This window comes from Mesocricetus auratus, unplaced genomic scaffold (assembly GCF_017639785.1).
Source record: "Mesocricetus auratus isolate SY011 unplaced genomic scaffold, BCM_Maur_2.0 Super-Scaffold_100028, whole genome shotgun sequence".
Lineage (NCBI taxonomy): Eukaryota > Metazoa > Chordata > Mammalia > Rodentia > Cricetidae > Mesocricetus > Mesocricetus auratus.
In genome coordinates this window covers 18,780,750-18,805,749 of record NW_024429209.1, presented here as the reverse complement: position 1 = coordinate 18,805,749, position 25,000 = coordinate 18,780,750, and the positions used below count along the sequence as shown (strand labels likewise).

The window sequence follows — 25,000 nt, the reverse complement described above, 5'->3', positions numbered from 1 at the left end:
TTGGCTCCTGAGGGTAAACCAAACTGAGGAAGAAGGTGCAGAGCTATGGCCAGACCCAGGCTCATCTTCCCCACTACCATCTGCTTAGGACAGTTCCTAGTTGATTGCTCAAGCACCTGAATGTTCTCGTCAAAATCAACAGAAGCAATTCATCTTGACTCAGTAAGGAATCCATACCTGCCAAGTTCACAGGCAACGATCGGACGCCTCAGGATTTCCTGACTGAGAGTACAGTAGTTCCACTGGGCCACCAGCTCGGCATCTTTGTCGACCTGAGACAGAAAACACACACAGTCCTTTCAGGTAAAATGTACCTGCTGCCATACGGTGGTGATTTGAATGAGAAATGTCCCTCACTGGCTCACGCTCCTGGACACTTGGTCCCCACTGGGTGGTGCTGTTTGGGAAGTTAAGAAACCCCGGAGGTGTAGCCTTGCTGGAGAAAGCACAGTCCTAAGGTGGGCCTGCGGGATTTATAACCCTGTCCCACACCTTGCTCACTCTCTGCTTCTGTGTGGATGAAAATATGGCCAGTCAGCTTCTTGTTCTGTCACTGGCTGCCATGGACTCACCCTCAGGAAGCATAAGCCAAAATAAACGCCTTGCTAAGTAGCCTTGGTCATGGTGTTTTATCACAGCAACAGAAAAGTAACTAACGTACATGCTATGATGTTCCTAATTTTTAAATCAAGGATACTGACACACACCTAGGAGCAGTCATGACTATAATCCCAGTACTTGAGTCTGAGGCAGAGGATAAAGTTGGAGGCCAGCCTGGATAACCCAACAAGACCCTGCTTCTAAATGAAAACAATGGACCCAGAGGGACAGCTCAGAGGGACTGGCACTTGCCTCCATGTCTGATGACCCGTGATGGGGAAGTCATGTGTATATGTCAATAAAGCATTGTTGGCCAATAGGGAAGCAAGATAGGAGGGACTAGGAGTCGAGGAGGACTCTGGGTAGGAGAAACACAGGGAGTCACGATATAGCATGCCAGAGAAGTAAGATGTCCGGAACTTTTCTCCGGTAAGAGAAATACTTAGATTAACAATTATGGGGTAAATACTTAAGTCAGAGCTAGCCAGTAAGAAACAAGCAAGACCAACAGCTTCATAATTAATGCAGTGTCTTGTGTGTTATTTGGGGACTACAACATGGCAGAGTCCAGGCAACTGGTGGGGAAAAACCAAAGCGGCTGGCAAGGAAAAGGCTTCTCTCTACAAACCCGAGTTTGTCCCTGGAACCCACATGATAAAGGAGAGAACTGACTCCTGCAAGCTGCCCTCTGACCTCCACACATGTGCCATCTATGTGCCATAGCCCCCAACCAAATAAATATACGTATTTTAATAGCTGTAAAAAGAGAGTTGGGAAGTGGGGTGCACACCTTTAATCCCAGCACTGGGGAGGCGGAGTTCAAGATCAGCCTGGTCTATAGAGCAAGTTCTAGGATAGCTAAGATTACACAGAGAGACCCTGTCTTGAAAAAAAACAAAAACCAAAATAGCCCCCCCAAAACCCCTACAAAATTACAAAAAGAAAACATGTAAATGGCTGGGATGTGAAGAATGCGGAGGGCGGAAAGACATTTGACTAACACGCATGGAGACCTAGGTTCAATCTCCAGTGTCATAAAGTTGATCTGACCTCCACATATGCAGCACATAACACAAATTTTAAAAAGGTTTTAAATTAATATTATGTTAAATAAAGACCCACCAACATCTGACACACAAAACAAGTTCACATCACATATTAAACTGTGTGTACAATCACTATAAACAAACAGAATTGGGGGAGTGGAGGGAGTGAGCGAACCACTTTGCACACACTAAAAGGGGCTCGACCTCTGATCTAGCCCCAGCCCTACACATCAACACTAATGTATTCCACAGTAAATTAACCTTATAGAACACGGCATTTCTTTCCGCAATATGCAGAGGGTATAAAAATGCCAAGTTACAAGGCTGGCCAAGGCTCAATGTTTGAGAGCATTACTAAAAGCTGGGAGGTGGTGGTGGCAGCGGCGGCGGCGGCACACACTTTTAATCCCAGCACTCGGGAGGCAGAGGCAGGAAAATATCTGTTAGTTGAAGCCAGCCTGATCTACAAACTGACAGGACAGCCAGAGCTGGTACACAGAGAAACCCTGTCTCAAAAAAACAAAAACAAAAAACAAACAAACAAACAAAAAACTGCTCTTGCAGAAGACCCAGTTTTGGTTTCCGTAACCATGTTAGGCAGCTCACAATTCCAGTTCCAGGGAACTCTAATTCCCTTTTCCAGCCTGTTAAGAGAAGCTTTTTCCTTGCTAGCCGCTTTGGTTTATCCCCCGCCAGTCGCCTGGGCTCTGCCGCGCCAGCCTGTTTCGAGATCCGCATGAGTCCCAAATAAACACACAGGAGGCTATATTAATTATGAAGCTGTTGGCCTTGCTTGTTTGTTACTGGCTAGCTCTGACTTAAGTAATTACCCCATAATTGTTAATCTGAGTATGTTTCTTACCGGTGAATAGTTCCCGGCTTCCTACCCCATGCGGTTACATCTCGAACTCTCTTGTCTTTCTCCTTCCCAGAGTTCTCCTGGACTCCTAGTCCCTCCTATCTAGGTTTCCTATAGGCTCAACAGTACTTTATTGACAAATGCACAGGACTTCCCCCAACATCTCCTCTTTTCTGTTTAAACAAAAAGAAAGGTCTTAACTTTGACATAGTCAAATCATATATAACAGAACAGTTATCAAATAAGAATACAGTTGTAATATTTTGTCTATCAACATTTAGCAAGATTTAAAGAAAATATCATCCATCCCATCCTTGTGAGTACAAAGTCCTATATGTAGCTTTTCTTTTATCATAACTAAGGAAAACTATAATTATAACTATCTGTCTTCAACTCTATCAAAGACCACAGAAGGATAATATATAAACACTAGGATTGACAGAGATATCTTACTGCCTGGCCAGTCACCCGAAGTTCCTCTGTAACGTTGGGGCATCCATCTTCAGCCCATAGGCCACAATGTATCTGGAACACTTCTCAGCAAAGCAGGAAATTTCAAACTGTCCATCTGCATCAGCAGTCTGTCAGTCATTTTTCTGTGTCCTGCAGAAAGTCCCGTAGACTCTTTCATGCAGCAGGAACCCTGTAAGACTTAGTTCAGCAGTCACATCCCTATGGGTCCTGCATGTCCAGATTATACAACAATAGTCAAACAGTCTAGGCAAGAGCAGTTTCTTGCCCAAATGGCTAATCTTGCCATGTTGAAAGCAAACTCCATAACAAGTTTCTTCGATGCCCATCTTCCTCTCAGACATAATTGGTGCTGCCAGGAACAGACATTTCTCATTGTCAAGAAAAACCATAAACCATTTTAAATGCCATGTTCTGAAGGTCTTTGAGAGGTTTGAAGACTATCTATCTATCTCAAATATATTTCTGTATATCTAGAACACCTAACTTACCTAACTATAAATTCTATTATAAGTAACTATCTAGGAGCGGGATTGAAATCCGGATCCAGGCACCCCGGAAAAGCGGCTTCTCTTGGCCCGGCCAGGCACACGTGGACTCTCCTTTCGCTAAGTTCCTCACCACTTCGCTCGGCAAGGCACGATTCCTGCCGCCAGGAACCAGCACCTACTACCTGCCGGTAAGGTCAGGCGGTATTCCAAGATTTCTCTTGCGGCCACGTGCTGTTTTACTGGCGGCCTGCTGACTCCGGCCACGTGCTCTTTCGCTGGCAGCCTGTTGATTTCGGCCTGAATTACTCCATTGGTAACAAACGTAACTGCTTTATACAATGTCAACAGCTAACACTATGATGCAGGATGTTAAGAATTTTCTTGTTTTTTGTATGGATGGGATTTTAGAAAGGGTTGAGGACCTACCTGAAAGGTACTTCCTACCCACGATGGTGACTATTAGCTTCATAATCAATATAATTTTGTTAATGAAATGGCTCAAAAATAGGAATAAACTTATACAGGTCATACAGTCATCGCAGGATAGTTTTGAAATCTTAATACAAAGGATTCAGGAAGTGCAAAATTCATTGCAGGAGAGTAAGAAAGGGTTGGTAGATAATATTCAGGATATTAAAAATGATAATGTAGGTCTGACGAACAGATTTAAAGAGACGGAACACAAAATTGAATTACTATCAGGAAAAATGTGTTCCACAGAGAGAATTGAAAAATTGGAACATAATGTGGAAACATTTAACGAAAAACACGGTTCCATGTTTGATGATTTCACTAGCAAATTACAAAGACTGGAACATAAAATTGAAATGCTAGCAGAAAAGAATTGTTCCATGTCTGAGAGCAATGATAAACTAACTGATAGAATATCATTTGTAGAAGGCAGTTTACATGCTATTGAGGTACTTGCTAAGGATGAGAATATTAGAAATTTGGAATCACATGTAAATGATGAATGTAAAAAATGAAAGATTCCATGACGTCCTTAGAAAATTATTTGTCCCAAGAACTTCAGGAGCTCAGAGAAACAATGATGAATAGACTGCAGGATTTAGAAGACACTCAATCTGATACTTCAGAGTCAGAAATACAGGCAACAGGTCAGGACAGGAGTTTCCCAAAGCTTCTCAAATGCCGGAATGATTTCCCTAAGGTTGCTATGCGTTCCCTATGGTTTTTCCGGTATCTGTAACAGAAAAACCAGCAACGAAAAAACAATCAAATGGTCCCATTGCTTATCACTGGGAGCCTATACAGATGAAGGATCTAAAAAATATTAAGGAGGCCATTGTCCTGTATGGTCTTCATTCTCCCTTTGTCAGAGAGCTCCTAACCTCATGGGCTACTGTAAATAAAGTAACCCCAAAAGACTGGGCCCAATTAGCCTCTGCAGTGCTCGAAAATTCTTGCCAAATTCAATGGAGAGCTTTGTGGAGGCAAGAAGCAAAAGCAATTGAGATTCAGGAATTGCAGAAGGGTCATGAAGTACCCCAAGACAAGATTCTTGGGGAGGGTCCTTATGCTGACACGCAGGTTCAATCTGCATATGACGAGCACATGTTGTCTTTGTGCCGTACAGCTGCTTTAAATGCCTTGGATAAGGTTTGTGAAACAGGAGAGATAATGCAACCCTACACCAAGGTATTACAGGGCCCAAGGGAAAGGTTCACTGAATTTTTAGAGAGATTATCCAGAGCAGTAGAAGTACAGGTAGCGAACCCAGAATCCAGGCGTCTTCTTATAGAATCTTTGGCGTATGAGAACGCGAATCCTCAATGCAGGCAGGTAATTTGGCCATTAAAAATAAGATCAGCGCCATTGGAGGAATGGGTCCTGCATACAGCGAACCTGGAATGTAAAAGTCAGGATACAGGAGCTTGGGTAGGTGAAGCTATTTCTACAGGCTTGAGGAGGCACCAGGATGCCAAATACCCTACCTGTGATGATATAGAGGCATGGGTAGGGAAGGCAATCTCAAAGAATTTAAATAGGCGTAAAGATCCAACATGCTTTAATTGTGGTAGAATAGGACATCTTAGTAGGAACTGTAGACAACGCATTCCTAGAAATAATGCTTTTACCAGGAATGCATCAAACAGAAGGCCTAAGCCTCCTGGTCTATGCAGGAGGTGTGGGAAGGGGCGCCATTGGACTGATGAATGCCATTCCACAATAGACAGACAAGGTAGATCTTTACAGCAGGGAAACGGGCTTCCGGGGCTCAATGGAGCCCCGAAAAGGAAGATTATCCGGTCATTCCCAGTGACAATGGAGGACAGCCTCTCCCAGGACAATTAGAAAAGGAAGATTATCCAGTCATTCCCAGTGACAGTGGAGGACAGCCTTTCCCAGGACAATTAGAAGATCCACTGCCCATTGTAAATAATACGGCACTGGATAATACATTAGCTCCAGAGGATGAATCAATTACATCAGGAGGAGATACAAAACATATATTTTGGCAAACTTCTATACAATATCATAGACCCAAACTTCCGGTTAAGGTAAATAATAGGGTGATTTACGGATTACTGGACACCGGAAGTGACGTCACTATCCTTAATCAGCAGTCCTGGCCACAAAACTGGGCTTTAAAAGAGGTTAATGTTCAATTCTTAGGGATCGGAACCCTATCTGAAGTTAAACAGAGCGTTAGATGGATTGACTTTATTGGGCCAGAAGGACAGAGAGGAAGGTTAAAGCCATATGTTGCAGATATTGCTATAAACCTCTGGGGTCGTGATCTACTCCAGCAATGGAATACGCAGATTAAAATTCCTCCTGTATCAGCTAGGAATTATAGACAAGCTCTTAGTGGTAGAAAGAATATAGTAAGTCAGTACAGAAAACAGATGCCAAATGTACAGGCTGTGCAGAAGCAAGATGCTAGTGCCAAACCTACAGAGCAACCGAAAGCTCTACGCTTAAAATGGCTGACAGATGAACCTGTCTGGGTGGGTCAATGGCCTATGACATCTGAGAAGTTAGAGGCTTTGGAGAAGTTAGTTCAGGAACAGCTAGATGCTGGACACATTGAGGAATCAACTAGTGCGTGGAATTCGCCTGTTTTTGTTGTCAAGAAGAAGTCTGGTAAGTGGAGAATGGTCACTGATCTTAGAGCCATCAACAAGGTAATTCAGCCTATGGGGTCTCTACAACCTGGGATGCCGTTACCTTCTCTAATTCCTAAGGATTGGCCAATTATAGTTATAGACTTAAAAGATTGTTTCTTCACCATACCGTTACAAGAAAACGACAGAGAAAAGTTTGCCTTCACAGTACCTACCTATAATAATTCCCGTCCGGTACAGAGATTCCAGTGGAAGGTACTACCTCAAGGTATGTTAAACAGTCCAACTTTGTGTCAATATTTTGTGAATAAACCTCTAGAATTAATTCGTAAAAAATTTCCACATTCGTTAATATATCATTATATGGATGACATATTATTGTCTGATTCAAATAAGGATACTTTGGAAAAGATGTTTGAGGCAGTAAAGGAAATTTTGCCTCGCTGGGGATTACAAATTGCCCCAGAAAAAATACAAAGAGGAGATTCTATTAACTATTTAGGTTATAAAATAGATGCTCAGAAAATTAGACCACAGAAAGTACAGATCAGAAGAGATCGTTACCGGACTCTTAATGATCTTCAAAAACTATTAGGAGAAATCTCTCAATTACAGACGATTATTGGTGTAGAAGGGCATGATTTAAAACACCTGAAAATGGCTTTAAAAGGAGATAAAGACCTAAACAGCCCACGAGTACTATCAGCTGAGGCTGAAAAAGAATTAGAATGGGTAGAAAAGAGAATATTAGAAGCACATGTGGACCGTGTGGATCCAAATCTGGACTGTATTCTGGTTATTTTACCATCTAGAGAATACCCCTCAGGAATATTAATGCAGAGGGACGACATCATTCTAGAATGGGTATTTCTGCCACATAAACAGAATAAAAAATTGAAAACCTATATAGAAAAGGTCTCAGATTTGATATTAAAAGGTAAATTAAGGCTTCGTCAACTGACTGGGAAAGACCCAGCTGAAATTATTGTACCTTTAACGAATGAGGAAATTTCCTCCTTATGGAAGGATAATGAGTATTGGCAAATAGCTTGCAGTGACTTTTTGGGAAGTATTAGTAATAACTATCCCAAAACAGAGAGAATCAAATTCATAAAGAAAACAATTTGGATTCTTCCACGTATCGTGAGGCAAACACCTATTTCTGGAGTTCTTACCTTCTACACGGATGCAAACAAATCAGGTAAAGCAGGGTATAAATCAGGAAATATAAGTAAAGTAGTTCAAAGCCCTTACAACTCCGTACAAAAGGCAGAGTTATATGCCATTCTCATGGTACTTAAAGACTTTACAGAGCCTCTCAATATAGTCACGGATTCTCAGTATGCAGAAAGAGTTGTCCTGCACATTGAGACTGCAGAATTTGTTCCTGATAATACAGAATTAACCTCATTGTTTTTACAATTGCAGGAAATCATCAGAAACAGGACTCATCCTATATATATAACACACATCAGATCCCATACAGGTCTGCCAGGTCCTCTGGCACAAGGCAATGATGAAATTGATCGTTTATTAGTAGGTAATGTGTTGGAAGCTTCAGAATTTCATAAGAAACACCATGTTAACAGCAAAGGTTTAAAGAAGGATTTTTCTATCACCTGGCAACAAGCCAAAGAAATAGTAAGAAATTGTCCCAGTTGCTCATTGTACACTCAAACTCCATTACCAGCAGGTTGTAATCCTAAAGGTGTTCACAGAAATGAACTTTTGCAAATGGATGTATTTCACTTCCCAGAATTTGGCAGTTTGAAATATGTACACCATACTATAGACACGTACTCAGGCTTCCAATGGGCTACTGCCCTCAGCTCTGAAAAAGCTGACTCTGTTATTACACACCTCTTAGAGGTAATGGCTGTTATGGGTATACCTAAAACAATAAAAACTGACAATGGTCCAGCATATGTCTCCAGTAAATTGGAATAATTCTTCAAATATTATAATATAAAACATGTAACTGGTATACCTTACAATCCCACAGGACAAGCAATAATTGAAAGGTCTAACCGAACCTTAAAAGAGATGCTTCATAAACAGCCAGGGAAAACAAAGACACCTAAACACAGGTTACACAATGCTTTACTAACGTTGAATTTTCTTAATGCTGATGAAAAAGGACAAACTGCAGCAGAAAGACACTGGACTACAGAGAAGACTTCTGAACTGAACCAACCGGTGTATTTTAAGGATGTTATGACCTCAGTCTGGAAACCAGGATATGTGTTACGTTGGGGAAGGGGTTATGCTTTTGTTTCCACAGGAGAAGAAAAGATTTGGGTTCCATCAAAATTAATTAAAATTCGATCAGAACAGAAAACATCTCAGGAGGAGGAAGATAACAGCCCATCTACGAATTCATAGTCCACCATGGGTAAAGTGACCTCCTAAAAGGAAAGAGAAGTGTTTTGTTTTTTGTATTCACAGGTAAACTCAGCAAAGTATACTGGACTTATGGATTCCTGTAGAAGAATGAATAGCTACCCTGAGGACCATCAAACAAACAGTATCTCACTGTGTGGTATCAAAGTCTAAATCTCTCTATATTGTTTTTTCATAGTACCCTTTTATCTTTATTTCTTCACATACCTCAGTCCCCATTCATTTAACTGAAGCTGGCTTTGGAGTTGGATTGGCTCTCCTACTCTAAACCCAAGCATATTATTTAAATACAATTCAGAATTTCTGTATTATATCAAAGAGCCATTGATATAAGACAGAAGAAATAAAAAATGAGGGACTGTTATCTATGGATTTCTTTTTCTGAACAGTCTAATTTCCTCCAGGTTTTCCATCTTCCCTATTGTCACCTCTTCTGTATGCATACATATGAAAGTTAAAATATTTCTTTGTTAACAGTAATGTTTGAGTTTTCCAGAGAACAAGGGATTTCCTGACAGCAATCTTCAACTGCTTCCGAAAGAGAATGAGGATCCACTTCCTTGACTTCACCTGATTCGACTGGTGGCATCTGAATTGCCCCACATCATTGACTCCACCTGACAAGCACTATCCTGAAACTGGCTTGAAACTACATCACTTGACACAACTCCAGACCAAGGAACGGAAATAGCACATCTTCTACAATCTGACCAGAGCTTCAAGATAAGAGCTTCAATCAACACTAGAACCCCAGTCAGGAACTTCAATCAAGCATCTCCTGCCATACTGAGACTGTCTGATCTACTCAGATTTTGTTATACTAACATTTTCTTTTCACAGGTCCCCATGAGATTATCATCGTCCCATCTCAGCAGGAAGTAGTTTTGAGAATTCCACGCCCCCTCTCCCTACTATTGATATTATAAGATTACACCTGTTAGTGTTAGTTTTCAATTATTTTAGAGTTGGGATTGGAGGGAGGTGTTCTTATTTGGGTGTTTAAGATAAGTTTAGGTTTAGATAGAATAGATGTTTGATACATTTTGTTCATGGACACAAGTTAGTTGTCCTTTTTTAGACTAAAAGGGGAATTGTAGGAGGAAGTCTGATGCCGCCATTAAACATGTGACTTACTAAGTCTATGCCGCCATTAAACATGTGACTTACTAGAGGCGCATACAGATGAGGTAATAAAAGGGCGGTTTACCACACCGCTAACCACACCCACTTTAGGCAGGACTAAAGACGTATACGGCTGGAGGTAAAGATGTATACGTATGTAGGCGGAACTACGTCACTAGCCAAGCCCACTTTTGGGCATGGCTAGGGGCGTTACGGGGGGAGGGCATAAAAGACAGCGCACAGGAAGTCTCGCTCTCTTTTCCTGGAGTTCGGCTTCCGGTCCAGTCGCTAGCTGAGATCTGCTGGGCTTCTCTGGGTTTGGTAACTTGTGAGTAATTTTCTATATAAAATACTTAGCCTTATTTTCAGTAATTGTGTGTCGCGTATCGTTACAGCATCCGTTGAAGCCAACACAGCCTCCTTGGGTTCCTGCACACACATGGTGTGAGTAAACTCATACATATACAGGTAAAATCATAAATAAATATTAAAAGAAAAAAAAACAAGTGTAAGACTCCTAAGCATGACTTTGTCATTCTGGTGACAGGTCTCCAACAGGAGTCCAAGTCACCATGAGCTGGATACGGTTAAGTACACACCTTTAAGCCACATTTGGATGTGACACGTTGACAGGGCCTTAGGGTACCCTATCCTCACTTTCAACACACGTGCGATAGATGTCTGTGTGCAGAAATATGGCAGAAGCTGCATAGCTAAGGCATCCAGGGACCCCAGTTTTCATGGGGGAGAGTTATACAGTCAATAACCACAATGACAGGCATCATTTAAAAAGTGACAAAGTAGCACATTGGGAGACTGACTTCAAGGGAGGAGCCCCAGCTGCAGCTGGCTGGGTGAAGACACAAGGGAACAGAGCCGAGGAGCTCACACGGTAAACCCAGCATTCGGGTGGCTGGAGCAGGAGAGCCACAGAAGTCTGGGGCAAGCCTAAGCTACCCGACAGTGGAAGCTCGCCTCAAGCAGCCCCCCCCCCAATAAGGACTGGATGAAAAAATAATGATGTCACTATGAGTGAGGAATGTTCAGGATGATGGGGCAAGGCCTACATTATCTAACAGAATGAAAGCGCTAACAGGGGCAGACGAGGAGGGCAGAGAGGCAAACAGGGGTCTGTTCACACAGGGCCCAGTGGAACTGATTAGGCACGAGACAGGAAGCTATAGCAGTGTTTCAAATGTAACACTGGGTGGGATTCACCTCCCACCCCACAGTTCTCTGAATGCTGGATCAGAAAACGTGAACCTCCCCGTGCTGGGAGCTGTATCACGGGTCTTCCATGCCTTACAGTCATCACTGGCACTCCCTCTGAAATGCACATAGCCGGGTGGGAATAGCGGCTCACAACTACAGGCTGAGTGACTCTCACAGCGTTAATTCACTTTCCTGGATTCAATTCCCTGCCATTAGTGTAGAACTATACACTTTGCTCAATATTTAGAGACCATTCACCCATTATTCAAAATATTCATTGGGGCTGGGCGGTGGTGGCCCACACCTTTAATCCCAGCACTCAGGAAGAAGAGGCAGGCGGATCTCTGTGAGTTCGAGGCCAGCCTGGTCTACTGAGCGAGTTCCAGGACAGCCTCCAAAGCCACAGAGAAACCCTGTCTCGAAAAACCAAAAACCAAACTCCACAAACAAGCAAAAATATTCATTGGGTCAGAAACTGCCAGTTTTGAAAGAGGAACGGTGCACAGCTTCCACCACTAGGAGCTCCAAGTCCTGTGGGGATCGACTGGGATCAACCACCAGTTCAGTGTGCTCAGTGCTAAAATAGTTTAGTAAGGCTCTGACTTCACGAAACAAGGAACGTTCCGGGGAGCCTCCTTGAATATACACAACGCTCAGGCTGGAGAGGGAGGCTCAGTGGTTAAATCTCTGCACTGTTCTTCCAAAGGACCCGAGTCTGGTCCTTAACAGTTAAGTCTGACGGCTCACAAAAAAACCCCCGGTAACCCCAGCTCCTGGGGGATCGGATCCCTTCTCCTGGCCTCCGTGGGTACGGCACTCGCGGGGCCCACACACAAACGTAACTTTCTAAAGCGCATAAAGGACCAGGCGCGGTGGCCCACGTCTTTAACCCCAGCACTCGGCAGGCAGGGTTTCCAGACAGCCAGGGCCAGCCAGTGAGAGCCCGGCTCAAAAGCAAAACAGAAACGCTCGGGCGTCTACGGGCGCGATCGCTGCTAACTGCAGACACGGTCCCGGCGCGGGCTGGGCCACCCCTGGCTCTGCAGCCGCTGTCCTTTAGAGCGTTAACGTTGACCGCGTCTGTCGGGAGGAGCCCCCAGTGTAGACCGCAAACAGTCCACCCTCCTTGGGCGCCGGTGAACACTCTATCCCGAGCCCCGCCGCCCGCGGTCCCCGCTGACCTTCTCGACCTTCTTCGGCCCCTTCACCAGCTCGTGCCTCTTGGGGATTGTTCCTCCGTCGCAACCCATCCCAAGGCCGGAGTCAGAAGCCGCAGCAAAAAAAAACCAGACGCCGCCGCTTCCGGGGTCTTTGCCGAAACCTCACCCACTTCCGGCGCTCCTTGATGACGCGTATGGCCGTCGCGCCGCGGGAGGGGGCGGGGGCCGCTACGTGGATCCGCGGAGACTTTGTTCAGCGGCGGTCGCTATGGGAACGGTGCCCGGAGTTGGGCGCGGCTTCAGGGCCGTAGGCGGGCGTATCCTCCGGAGAGGGTCTACTTCCGGCCGTAGGCGGGCCCTTTGTCTTCCCCCGCTGGTCGGGGCTTTTTGCTGGGTCCGGTGTGACGGGGAGCACAGGGGAGCACTGGGGAGCTCGTGCGGCGCTGGCTGCGAGGCCTGCGCCCCTGGACCCTGAGCGTTTCGCAGGCCAGGCCTGTCACTTCAGCTAGCTCTCATGTTTAAGTCCGGACTTGAAAAACAAAACAGCCGGGCGGGGATGGCGCACGCCTTTAATCCCAGCACTGGGGAAGACACAGGCAGGCGGATCTCTGTGAGTTCGAGACCAGCCTGGTCTACAGAGCGAGTTCCAGGACAGCCTCCAAAACAATACAGAGAAACCCTGTTTCCAAACAAAACAAAAACAATCAAACAAAAGACCACGTGTGTGGCCCTGCGTGTGTCTATGTGCACCTTGTGAGTACCGCAGAAGGAGGTTTGGATCTCCCTGGGGTCCCTGGGATCAAACCAGCGTCTGCTCACTGTCCAGACTTTTGAGGACTCCAGTGTCACCACAAGCTAAGCTTAGCCACCCATCCCATCGCGCCAGTTAAAGATTAGTGACGGTAAAGGAAAGGAAGGGATAGATGCAGGGTGGCCACATTGGGAAGAGGGCAAATAAGCCAGGCAGACAGAGCTTAAGTGAGAAGTTTTATTAGAAAGGGAAAGGGGTGGGGGGTGGAGAAGAGAGGTAAAGAGACAGAGAGAGGACAGAAGAGAAGAGGGAGACGGGAAAAGTCCTGTCTGCCGCAGGAGAACAGCAGGAAAGAGAGTAAGTGGACAGGGGTCTTTTTTTTTTTTTTAGACAGGGTTTCTCTGTATTGTTTTGGAGCCTGTCCTGGAACTCACTCTGTAGACTAGGCTGGCCTCGAACTCACAGAGATCCACCTGCCTCTGCCTCCCGAGTGCTGGGATTAAAGGCGTGCGCCACCATGCCCAGCTAAGACTCTCAAAAACAGAATGTATTTGCACAAAAATGGATGCATGAGTCCCCAGTGCTTGTCACGCTGGAAGATCTCTCAGGTGGGCACTCGCCACTTCCATCCTCTTGGCGAACTGAACTTAATTGAGGTCAAGTTGGTGTTACCACCACCCACCATTTCCTTTTCCTTTTTGTGGAGGAAATGGTGCAGAACGTTGGATATTAGAAACATTTGTTTAACAAGAAGTTGTCAAAAGCTGACAGATTGCATGTGATTCTAAAGCTCCTGGGCAACCCTGTGGAGCCAGTCTCTGGAGACTCACCCCCGTGATGGCCACTGTCTGTCTGTGGAGACTCACTTCATTGATGGCCACAGTCTGTGGAGTCTGTGGAGGCTCACTCCCATGATGGCTGTTGTCTATGTAAAAAGGGGAGGAGGTGCTTGCAGCCGAGAGCAGTATTTTTCATGATGTTGTACATAATGGGTTTGCGCTTTGCTGGCAAGGATTTTTTTGTTTGTTTGTTTGTTTGCTTACTTGGAAGGGTCTACATAGCCCAGGCTGGCCTCAAAGTCCGTGTGTAGTTGAAAATGACCTTGAAATCCTGGCCCTTCCCCTGCTGGGATTACAGTCGTGTGCCAGCGCTTGCCTATGAGGAGCTGGGGATGGAACCCAGGGCTTCCTGCATGCTGAATACATACTCTACCAACCGATACACACCCTTTGACAACAGTTCTTGGTTTGAACACAACTCAAAAATTTAAGAATATGAAAAGCGGCACCAGGCCACCAAGCTGCTAGACTGTCTGCCACTGGGAAGGGCCTGGGTGCAAGCTTGTGAGGCATTAGGACAGTGTTGGGCCAGGAAGCAGTGCAAACAGGCTGTCTGCATCATTGAGTAGATAGACCCGTATTTCTGTAGCAAGGAGGTTTTACCCTTTGTTCCCTGCTTCCAGCTGCGTCCCTGACCTTACTGGAAGGTAACTCCCAATGACGGTCTTTCATTTCTGCATGTCTGAGCAGACCACATGGTGTTTTGTTCTGAATGTCTTCTCAACAATGCTGTGACCAACAACCTTGGAAGATAAAGATAGTTTCTCCCTCCAGAGTGCAGGACAGGTTTTTTGGTCAATAATGCATCCATCCACTCACCCACCTATCTATCTATCTATCTATCTATCTATCTATCTATCTATCTATCGGTAGATACCTATTATTATTTTATTGAGATGGGATCACTGTGTATCCCTGGCTGATTTATAGCAGGCTGATCTAAAATTCACGGATATACCTATAGACAGATGTATCTATATCTATAGATACCTATATTGATAGTTACAGGCATAATTTTAAAAAAATTGAGACACTGTTTAAGTACCTAGCCTTGGTTGTACTCAACTTGTAGCAATCCTCCTGCCTCAGCCTCCCAAGTGCCAGCTGCTGAAAATCAGGTAAGCGTGGTGTCTCGGAGACACAGCTCCAGCACCTGTGCTTAGGATTTGTTGCAAGAGTTGGCGCATTCCTGAGCTAAGAGCTCCTGGCCCTGATCCAAACTTGTTGGTGTCCAGCCTTCACCTGGGACCACCTCTGCATCACGCCTGGGACCAGAGGGACGTGGGCCACTTAACAATGTGAACGTGAATGCAGTTGCTTTCGGTTCTTCCAATCCTTGTCTCTGTGCAGATGTATGCCCACGCAGCAGGCCTGACTGCCATGCTTAGGAGACCCCGCTTGAAAAGTGGGCCCTTGATTGGCACATGGGAGCTTGGAATTGGGAAGGTTCTTCACCATCCTCAGAATGACTAAGCATGGCTTTCTGCACCTAAACCATACATACAGTGAGATTCAGGCCAACCATCTGCTTTCCCCTGGAGGCCGGGATATTTTGGGATGTGCCTGGCATAGAACACTTGTGTCTTCATTCACCAGTCAGCGTGTTGGGGCCAAGGTTCTCACGAGCGCCTCTGCTTAGCAACACCCTGCACACGCCGCTGCAGTTTGTGGTTGAAGAGTGCAGCATGATCTTGTCTCTTGGAAGCTTGTTCCTGGTTCCCATGCATCTGACCCCTGAAGTCTCTTCCCTGTCACTGGATATGGGGTACACACCTTTAATCCAGCTCTCAGGAGGCAGAGGCAGGAGGATCTCTGTGAGTTCAAGGCCAGCCTGGCCTACAGAGTGAGTTCCAGGACAGCCGAGGCGGCACAGAGAAACCGTGTCCTGAAAACATAAGAGGAAAAAAAGAAATGAATCGGAGCTCTGAGTATGACTGCACTGGGTTCTGTAAATCCTCCTAGTGACTGATAATGCCGAAAGGTTACTCGGGGCACGCCCACATAGCCTCTTCTCCCCGAACCTCGGTTCTTTTTTCTGTGTCCTTAGAACTGGCAGGAGAAATTCTTCGATGCATCACAGTGCCACACTGAGCTAGTGTTTAGGGTTATTGGAATGTGAGAGTGTGTGTGGATGGGTGGGGGAATGTGGGAATGTGGGCATGAGAAAGAGGAGTATGCGTGTGAGTGTGTGTGTTTATGGTCAGTGTGTGTGTGTGTGTGTGTGTGTGTGTGTGTGTGTGTGTGTTCTCAGGCTAGAGGACACTGGATTTCCTGTAGCAGTTGTGAGCTGCCCATTGAAAGTGCTAAGATCTGAACTCAGGTTTTCTGGAAGAGAAGAAAGTACTCTCTGGCCGCTACATTCAATATTCTAAAAAGGATTTATGTTTATTCTATGTGTGTGAGTGTTTGCATATAAGAGTATGTATGGATATATGTTTGTATGCACATGCATCTGCACGTATGTATTACACCACTTTCACCCTTGCTGCCTGAGGAGGACAGAAGAGGTTGTCAGATCCCTTGGAACTACAGTTACAGATGGTTGTGAGCTGCCACGTGGGTGCTGGGAGCCAAACCCGGGCCTTCTGTGAGAGTAGCGGGTGCTTTTCGCCACTGAGCCATCTCTGCAGTCCCTGCAATCACTTTTTCAAAAGTGCCCATCACATGAGAGAGGACAGAAGTCATCCTTGGCACCACTACAGGAGACATGGCCTGGAGACGATTTGTGAAGGCAGCATGTGACATGAGAGACAGGGCCCTTCCCATGGAGTGAAGGGTAAGGTAACCATAGTGACGTGAGTTGCACAGGGTGAAGGATGAGATAACCATGGCAACATGAGTTGGAAGGCTGAGCTTCGAGGAGAAAAAGAGGAAGTGGTTTGCATGAGGGGTGTTTGGTAACACATCCATAGCTGTGAACAGTGTGGGTGTCACCTTATGCCGCATCTTCCTGTCTGCCCTCAGGGACACACAAATGATGGTTTTGCTTTCCAGTCTGGACTGACACACACAAACCTGCACACACCCCTGCAGGTGCCCTCAAAGAGGGCACGGTGTCAGCAAATGGCACTTTGGTGCCGGCGCTCAGGTGACATGTCACAGAGACTCTTCAAGGAAAGGACCACTGTCAGTGTGCGTAGATGTTTTAATTTTTAAAACTACAGTTCAGGTCTTTGTGTGTGTGTGTGTGTGAATGTTCAAAGACAGTTATCAGGAGTTAGTTCTCTCTTTCCACCACACGGGTCCCCGGGATAGAACTCAGGCAATCAAGATTGGCAGCAGGTACCTTTACCTCCCGAGCCATCTCCCGGGACCTTGCAAATGTGTTTAAATCCATGATTACAGGTAATTATATAACAGATTTGAGACTAGTGAATTATAAAGTGAATCTAACTGAGGAGTAGAACGGACTGATACAGGGTTTGTAACATACAAAATAAGTTAGTAGACAGCCCAACAGAACACATATCAGTTGCCTTTGGGGTGAGGTAACACAGCCAAAATACACTGGGGGGTGCTACGGATCAATCTTAGTGGCAGAGTACATGCTTAGCATTCATGAAATCCTAGATTCAGTCTCTAACAACACACACACACACACACACACACACACACACACACACACTTTGTATACATCTCACAGTATTAATCCAAAACTAACAGATAGAAAGTAAATGATCATTACTTTGGTGGGTTTTCACTATATAGCCCTCTTTGTCTTGTAACTCACTATAGACTGGTCTGGCCTCATTAAGGTCAGTCTGCTTCTGGCTCCCGAGTGCTGGACTTAAAGTCAGGCACCACCAATCCCTGCAGGTCATCACGTTTTCTAATGAGTGCAACAGAAATCAATCCTCTGCACAGAAGTTCCTTCCTCCTGTTTCCTCAACTTTCCATTTCTCATTAGCAGCAGACAGACTGCAGACATATCCTCGTCCTGTCGTCCATCTTCCCAATCAGACTGACTCCAAGGGCAGAGCCTCTGTCACTTCAGCCCCTGTAATGTGACCTCAGGTGCTGCCTAATAAATAGGTGTAGAAAGACTGTAACCCCCACACACATCTGACTGGCAGGAAACATGGCTTCTACAGTGCCACTCCCACTATTGGTGTTGTACACCTTGGCACAGTGAGTTCAGTGTCACAAGACCCTGACTTGTCACCTGCCTCTTTCTTGACCTCCTTGTGGTCAGCCAGTATCCTTCGGAGGCTTGGCCACCTACTAATACCACCTCCGAGGACCGTGGCTGCTTCAGCCTATCTGACTGGCTGTCCCACAGGACAGAGAGATGCCAGTTGTGGGTGTGAAGCCAGCCAGGAAGTTGACCTCTACAGGAGGCGTTAGAAAGGCTTCATTCCAGCGTTTCTCTGAATTTCCGAGTGTGATACTCTAGTTTCTCCACCTCTGTCTGGAGGCAGCCCAGTGCGCTGGGGCTCGGGTACTTGATCACTGCATTCTTGGTGGCCAGCGCCAGGTCCCTGAGCAGCCCACACAGGTGACTGCTGCCACGCAGGATCTCGTTGCGTTCATCCTGGTCCTGGGTCTCCCTGCACAATGTGTCTACCAGCTTCTGCCCGACCGTGATGACCAGCTTGCTCTGAGTGATGAAGACCTCGGGGGGCTGGCTGCTGCCGAGGCTGCTGGTAAAGACACCGATGGCTTTGAAGAGTGCTCCGAAGTAGAGCCTGCAGTGCTCGGACAGGTGGGTCTTCCTGACTGCGTCCCGCTGGCTGGGCGGCGGAGAGGTGAGAGAGCTAGGACTCTAGGGAGAAAGAAGGAGAGGATACGACACACGTAAGGTAGGGAGAAAGAAGGAGAAGATACGACACACGTAAGGGCCGGAGCCGTCAGCAGAGTGCAGCGGCCATTCCTTGCAATTTGCAAGAAGCCTTCTAAGAAAAAGCAGATTTGTTAAGGAAATTCAGAGCTGGCTGTGACATTTGTCCGACAAGTGAATGCCAATGTTTTTCAAAGCAACATTGTTCGACGTGCAACGGTATGTATTCTTGTGCTAGAGGTTGTAGTGCATTTGTGTGGACAGTTTTATTCAAACAGCTCTGTAAACCTTAAAAAATGCATCCTAAGGAGCACACTGATAATGATAAATTTGCAACTTCCAAATGTTCAAGAAGTGTTATCCCTACTCTGGAGGTGGAGGCAGGAAGATTGCCAGTTCAAAGGCTGGCCTGACCTATGTGGTGCACCCTGGTCTCCAGGCAGAGAGTAGAAGCAGCGAGACAGACATCATGCGCATCTCCGCTTGAAAATCAACTGTAGGCAAATGAAAAATGTTCTAAAGCTTTACCTGGGGCAGGGATGGGGAGGAAGCTATCATCACCTCTTAATGGGGAAATGCTGTGGGCAGTTAGTGGGCAGGGGTCCTGGAATGCTGAATGGGGTATCCCATACATAGATCCCTGTCCCCAGAGCCAATGAGGAAGCCCTGTTAGTGTGAAGCAGCACTGTCATATGTGGGCCTTGGAGCAGCCATCAACATCACTTGCTGGAGATGCAGGTTCTTGACCTCTGCCCAGACCCAAGAGATCAGAGACTGAGAGTTGCAGTAAGACTGGCGGGCAGTGGTGACACCTTTATAAGTCTAAGGCACTCCTCACATGGGATAAAACAGCAGGACAGAGTCAAAGCCAAGTGCTAGGGGCTGTGGAGCTGGCTTCTAAGAGGCTTGGGTTCTTGTCCGTATCTGTCTCTGAGAAGACAGATGCCCTGTCTAAGTCAGCGGGCATCTCTGCCCCCTTTGCTCTCTAATATTCCAGTTGTTGATCTGGGTTACTGCACCTCAACAATTTCCGTAGCCTTCATTCCTCTTGCCTCTTCTCCACATTGACTGCCTTTTTGCTTGATTTTTAAATGACAGCGTATATATGTGTGTGGGTTGCATGTATGTACAGATACTACTTGTGCACATACATTCAGAGGCCAAAACATGGTGTCAAGGTTCTTCCCCAATCTTTTCCTGTCTTATTGCCTTGAGATAGGGTCAGAAGGACCCCATCTTGATTAGCTAGTGAGCTCCCAGAATCTCTACCTGCTCCCTCCCCAATGGTGGGGTTACAGGTACATGGTACCCAGCCATGCCTGGCTTTTTTACATGGGTTCTGGGGATTAGAACTCAGGACTGCATGCTTGCACAGCAAATACTCTTACCCACCAAGCCATCTCCCTCGTCATGGACTCATTGTTCATACTTGAACTGATTTAGAGGAAACATTTAAAGTTGGTAAATGGAAAGCTGCCTTCTGCCACAAATAAAAGATAGCGAACAAGAACAAACAGTGATAACATCTTTGGTTTCAAAGACAATGATCAGGTGTCAGAGATGTTATGAAGAAGCATAAACCCGAAACGAAATGCTCTACTGTGCACATCATCAAAATATGAAAGGGTTGCCAGGCTGGGTGTAGCTCAGTTGACTTTGCCTGCCTTGAACAGAGCCCTAGATTTGATTCCAAATACAAAGACCAGAGGGAGAGAAAGAAAATTATTAAAGGGTATGTGACAGTGTCGTTTAATGTCATGTGGATGTTGTCTACGGCAACCCTGAAGAGCACCTAAAATGCTTTCCCTGACGGTTAGGAGCCTATGCTCCACCCAAGTGCCCAGGGTCCCCACACTACTAAGGAGAGCAGGAGGCAGATAGATGTCACTAACATGGAGTAAGCTATAGGTCTGAATTTTCATAGCCCAAGGAGAGCGCTCCAGGACCAATCACATTCACCAGAGCCCCAGAGAGTATGGGGTCTCACCATGGCAGGGAAATCTTTGTTTCCATCTGAGCTTCCTTCCAAGATGGGCTCTCCTTTTTCTTGTAGGTTAGGTGGCTTCTGACAAAGTTTAAATCTTCACATTACTAATATGAACAGCTTTCACATTACTGTGACTGCTGAAGTTCACTTTTTTTTTGTTTCGTTTTTATGGTTGGTGGTTTGTGCCCCCTCCTCACCCTTGAGATCTTGCCATGGCGCCTGGATTGGCCTGGAACTCGCCACCCTCGCCCTAGCTTCCTGAGGAAAGAGGTTGTAGGCGTGCACCACCGTGTCCCACTTAAATTTACGTTTAAATGTGAGATTTCGTTCATGATTCTTCCTCCTGATGCGTCCGTTGGCTTTGGTAACAAAGGGCTGGATCATGCCTGCCAATGTAGCCTGATAAAAATGGAAATTAAAAACAGCCAACTTCCTGGGAAGGGCCAGCTCTCTGCTCTGAAGTCTGGCAGTGCCTGAACTCAAGGTCTCCTTGTGGGGTCCAAAGGCGTTCCCGGGGCAGCAGGCTGCTCAGTCCCGCACTGGGAAGAATGTGTGCTGCCCTCCTCTGACTCTGAGAAACATATCTACAATGACTCAACCTAGAAATTTGGAGAAACCTGGCAGTTAGTGGCACAGGCCTGTGGTTTCCACATCATGGGAGATGTGCTGGATAGTTTTTATGTCACCTTGACACACGCTAGTCACGGGAGAGGAGGGAGCCGCAATTGAGAAACTGTCCCCACAAGATCGAGCTGTAGGCAAGACTGCAGGGTGTTTTCTTAATTAGTTATTCCCAGGAAGGGCCCTGCCCATGGTGGGTGGGCCGCCCATGGGCTGATTGATGGTCCTAGGAAAGCAGGCTGAGCTAGCCATGGGGAGCAAGCCAGCAAGCAGCACCCTCCATGGCCTCTGCATCAGCTCCTGCCTCCGGGATGCTGCCCTGCTTGAGTTCCTGTCCTGACTCCCGTCAGTGATGAACAGTGCTGTGGAAGTGTGAGCCACATAAACCCGCTCCTCTCCAGTTTGCTTTTGGTCATGGTGTTTCATTATAACAGCGATAACCCTAACTAGGACAGGAGGCTAAGGCAGGAGGGACCCAAGTTCAAAGCTTGCTTGAGCAACTTAGGGAGATCCTTTCTCAAAATAAAGAGTAAAAACAGAGTTGTTTCAGTCCTGGCGGCACGCACCTTTAAACCCAGCCTTCAGGAGGCGGAGGCAGATCTGTGAGTTCCAGGTCAGGGTTACATAGTGAGACCCTGTCACAAACAAACAAACAAACAAACAACAACAGTAGAAAACAAGGTGGAGAATGACAGATTAAGACACCACACATCTGCACACTATATGCACACACATACTCCAACAGGTCCTGGGAGACAGCCCAATCAGTGAGGTCCTTTGCAAGCACAAGGAACTGGGCCCAACCCTGGGACCCATGGAAAAAGGTTGGGTGTGGAGGCACACGCTTGTCATTGCAGCACCAGGAGGAGAGGAAGGCAGATCCCTAGGTCCCGCTTTCCAGCCAGTCTAGCCTACCTGGCTGCTTCCAGTGGGAGACACTGAGGAATGACAGCCAGGGTTGTTCTCTGGCTTCCACACACTCACACAGGTACACAATTACACACACACACACACATGCACACTTTCACACACACATACATATTTACACACATGTATACACACAGGTACACACTTCCACAAACAGGTACACATTTATATACACACACGCACACACACGGGTACACACAGTGCACACTTCCACACACGTGCACACTTCCACATGAACACATACACATTTACACACACATATACACACAGGCACACACTTCCACACACAGGTACACATTTACACACACCCGCACACACAGGCGCACACTTCCACACGCACGGGTACACACTTACACACGAGTACACACTTACACACATGGGTACACACATGGGCACATACACAGGTACATATTTACACACACACTTACACACAGGCACACACTTCCACACACGCGCGCGCACACTTCCACACACGTACACATTTACACACACGTATACACAAGGTGCACACTACCACACACGGGTACACATTACACACATGAGTATACACTTACACACATGGGTATACACTCACACACACAGGTTCACACTTACACATGTACACATTCCCGGCATATCCCTCTGTGGTGACCATTTCAAGAAACAAATGAAGCTCCCTGGTGGTTCATCACCCGAACTCACCTGTCTACAGACGTTCACTCTGTTTTTCTTTACCAGCTCAAGGCAGTGTTCATTCGCCAGTTGTCTGTTGAAGGGACTGCTCTTTTGGTATGACTCAGTTTCTCTTTGGGGAGGCCGGATGCACTTTTCACACTTCAACTCCGTCTCTCCTTTCTCACAGTTCTGCTTAAAAAGGAGCCTCCCGTTGGCAATGACAATGGAGGTAAATCTCTTGACATCTTCTGGAACCAAACGTGCCACCATGACAAGCCTCTCCAGGTCATCCAGGCTGTTTTGGACTTTGTCCATCACGAGAACTTCAAGGGACCAATTGCAGCGGTCCAGGCTCCCTTTGGCGTCCAGCAAAGTCTGGTAAGAACCCGAGATTATTTGGAGCTGATCTCTAATCCTAGCCTGAAGCTGGCTGTCTGTGAGATTGCGAGCGGTCTCACCAACCCCTTGGGCAAAATCCAGAAACTCTCTTAAGGCTTCTTCGGTGTGGTCAGCGGCCCTGCGGATGCCGTGGACGTTGGTCTCCAACGAGTCCTTGAGCCTCCAAGTCCTGCTCACAAAGAGCAGCAGGCCCGCTGTCGAGCTGGCGACTTGGTGCTGCAGGGCCATTGCCGTCTCTTTGGCAAAGTCCATGTCCATCCACAGCTCTTTTGCGGAGTCCTCTGAGGAGGAGCCCGGGGAGGAGTCCGTGGATGCGGATGAGCACGAAGACACCACACTAGCTCTGCTGTCTGAGCTGGCAACAGATAATTGGTCTGAGTCAGGGGACAGGGAACTTGTGTGTCTGGAGACCCAGGGGATGCTCTCTGGAACCTCTTTGACTTTTTCCAGCTCTCTCCCGGCCTGAGACATGCCGTGAGTGGCTTTGGGGGTGTAATAAATGTTGGGTTTGGTGTTCTGCTGCTCCACTCTGGGAACGAGAAACCTGGAAGGGACCCTGTAGCTGCTGCCTGCATCGGAAGGAAGCGAGTCCCTGGGTGCCAGGACGGCGTAGGAAGGCTCCTCTGGAAGTCCACTCTTCTGCCCCGTGCTCCCCAGCTGTGGGGGGAGGGCCACAGCTCCAATGTGCACAGCGGAGGCGGAGCCTGGTCCAGCCCTGGACCCTGATTCTCTGGTGAAGCTGGCCAGAGGTGCATTTCCGACGTGGGCCTTTCCCAGTGACACCGGCGTGTCATTCATCCATTCTGGCTTCTGAGGGCTGGATAGCGTGCTGTAGCCACCGCCTTGTCTGAAGCCAGTGGTTGGCGTCAGCACAACACTCTGTCCCTGCGAGAGAAGCACACAGTGCTGTCCAGGTTAGTAGCAATCAGGAGAGTTTGAAAGGTTATTTGCATCTCAGTGGCACTCCCGCTTAGCGTCCTTCAGAGGAGTCCCTCTGCTCTTGTCACTCAATGTCTCTCAAGGCGGTAGTGATTTGACCGACAACGGCCTCCATGGGCTCATGTGCTTGAATGCTTGGTTCCTAGTTGGCCGAGCCTGTCTGAGAGGATTAGACGTGGCCTTGTTGGAGGAGATGGGCCACAGGGCAGGCTTTAGTTTCAAAAGCACCTGCTTGTGGTTCAAGATGTGAGCTTTCAGCTGGCCCTGCTGCCCTGCCTGCATTCTGCAGTCATGGACTCTAAGCTCTGGAGCCATAACCCCAATTAAATGCTTTATTTTGTAAGTTACCTTGGTCATGGTGTTTCGCCTCAGCAAAAGGAACTAATACAGCGTTCACCTTCCCAAGCTGCTTTTCTCTCCTTAGTTCAGAAAACTCACTCATATTTAATGTTCCACGTGTTCCTTCTGCTCCTAACGGCCTCTCTAGTCTTTTCTTTCATACCTAATCAACTTCTACACATCACGCATGACACAGCTGAAGTGCAACAATATTGGGAGACCTCCCTGATCCCACGCTCCTGGGACAGCTGCAGGTCTGCAGGACGCATCTGGAAGAATGTGCTGACCAACGTGGATTACACAGGTCCCCCTCATGA

General features: G+C 46.8%; 2 protein-coding genes across 4 annotated transcripts in view; both read right to left on the bottom strand.

Moving 5' to 3' along the window:
• Window positions 1-12,631, bottom strand: part of Rtf2 (replication termination factor 2) — a 41,010-nt gene extending 28,379 nt beyond the window's left edge. The window contains exons 1-2 of one of the 2 annotated variants that reach the window (XM_021229754.2): window positions 12,472-12,631; window positions 178-272 (exon numbers count right to left, since the gene is read on the bottom strand). In XM_021229754.2, the coding sequence (XP_021085413.1) occupies window positions 178-272; window positions 12,472-12,540 (164 nt within the window). In that variant the 5' untranslated portion in view covers window positions 12,541-12,631. The remainder of the gene's footprint in view (window positions 1-177; window positions 273-12,471) is intronic. The other variant, XM_005074465.4, reaches the window with a different exon arrangement.
• A 4,536-nt stretch (window positions 12,632-17,167) lies between these two features.
• Window positions 17,168-25,000, bottom strand: part of Cass4 (Cas scaffold protein family member 4) — a 40,223-nt gene continuing 32,390 nt past the window's right edge. The window contains exons 5-7 of one of the 2 annotated variants that reach the window (XM_040732935.1): window positions 23,034-24,290; window positions 20,805-20,882; window positions 17,168-18,802 (exon numbers count right to left, since the gene is read on the bottom strand). In XM_040732935.1, coding sequence (XP_040588869.1) covers window positions 18,392-18,802; window positions 20,805-20,882; window positions 23,034-24,290 — 1,746 coding nt within the window. In that variant the 3' untranslated portion in view covers window positions 17,168-18,391. The remainder of the gene's footprint in view (window positions 18,803-20,804; window positions 20,883-23,033; window positions 24,291-25,000) is intronic. The other variant, XM_021229752.2, reaches the window with a different exon arrangement.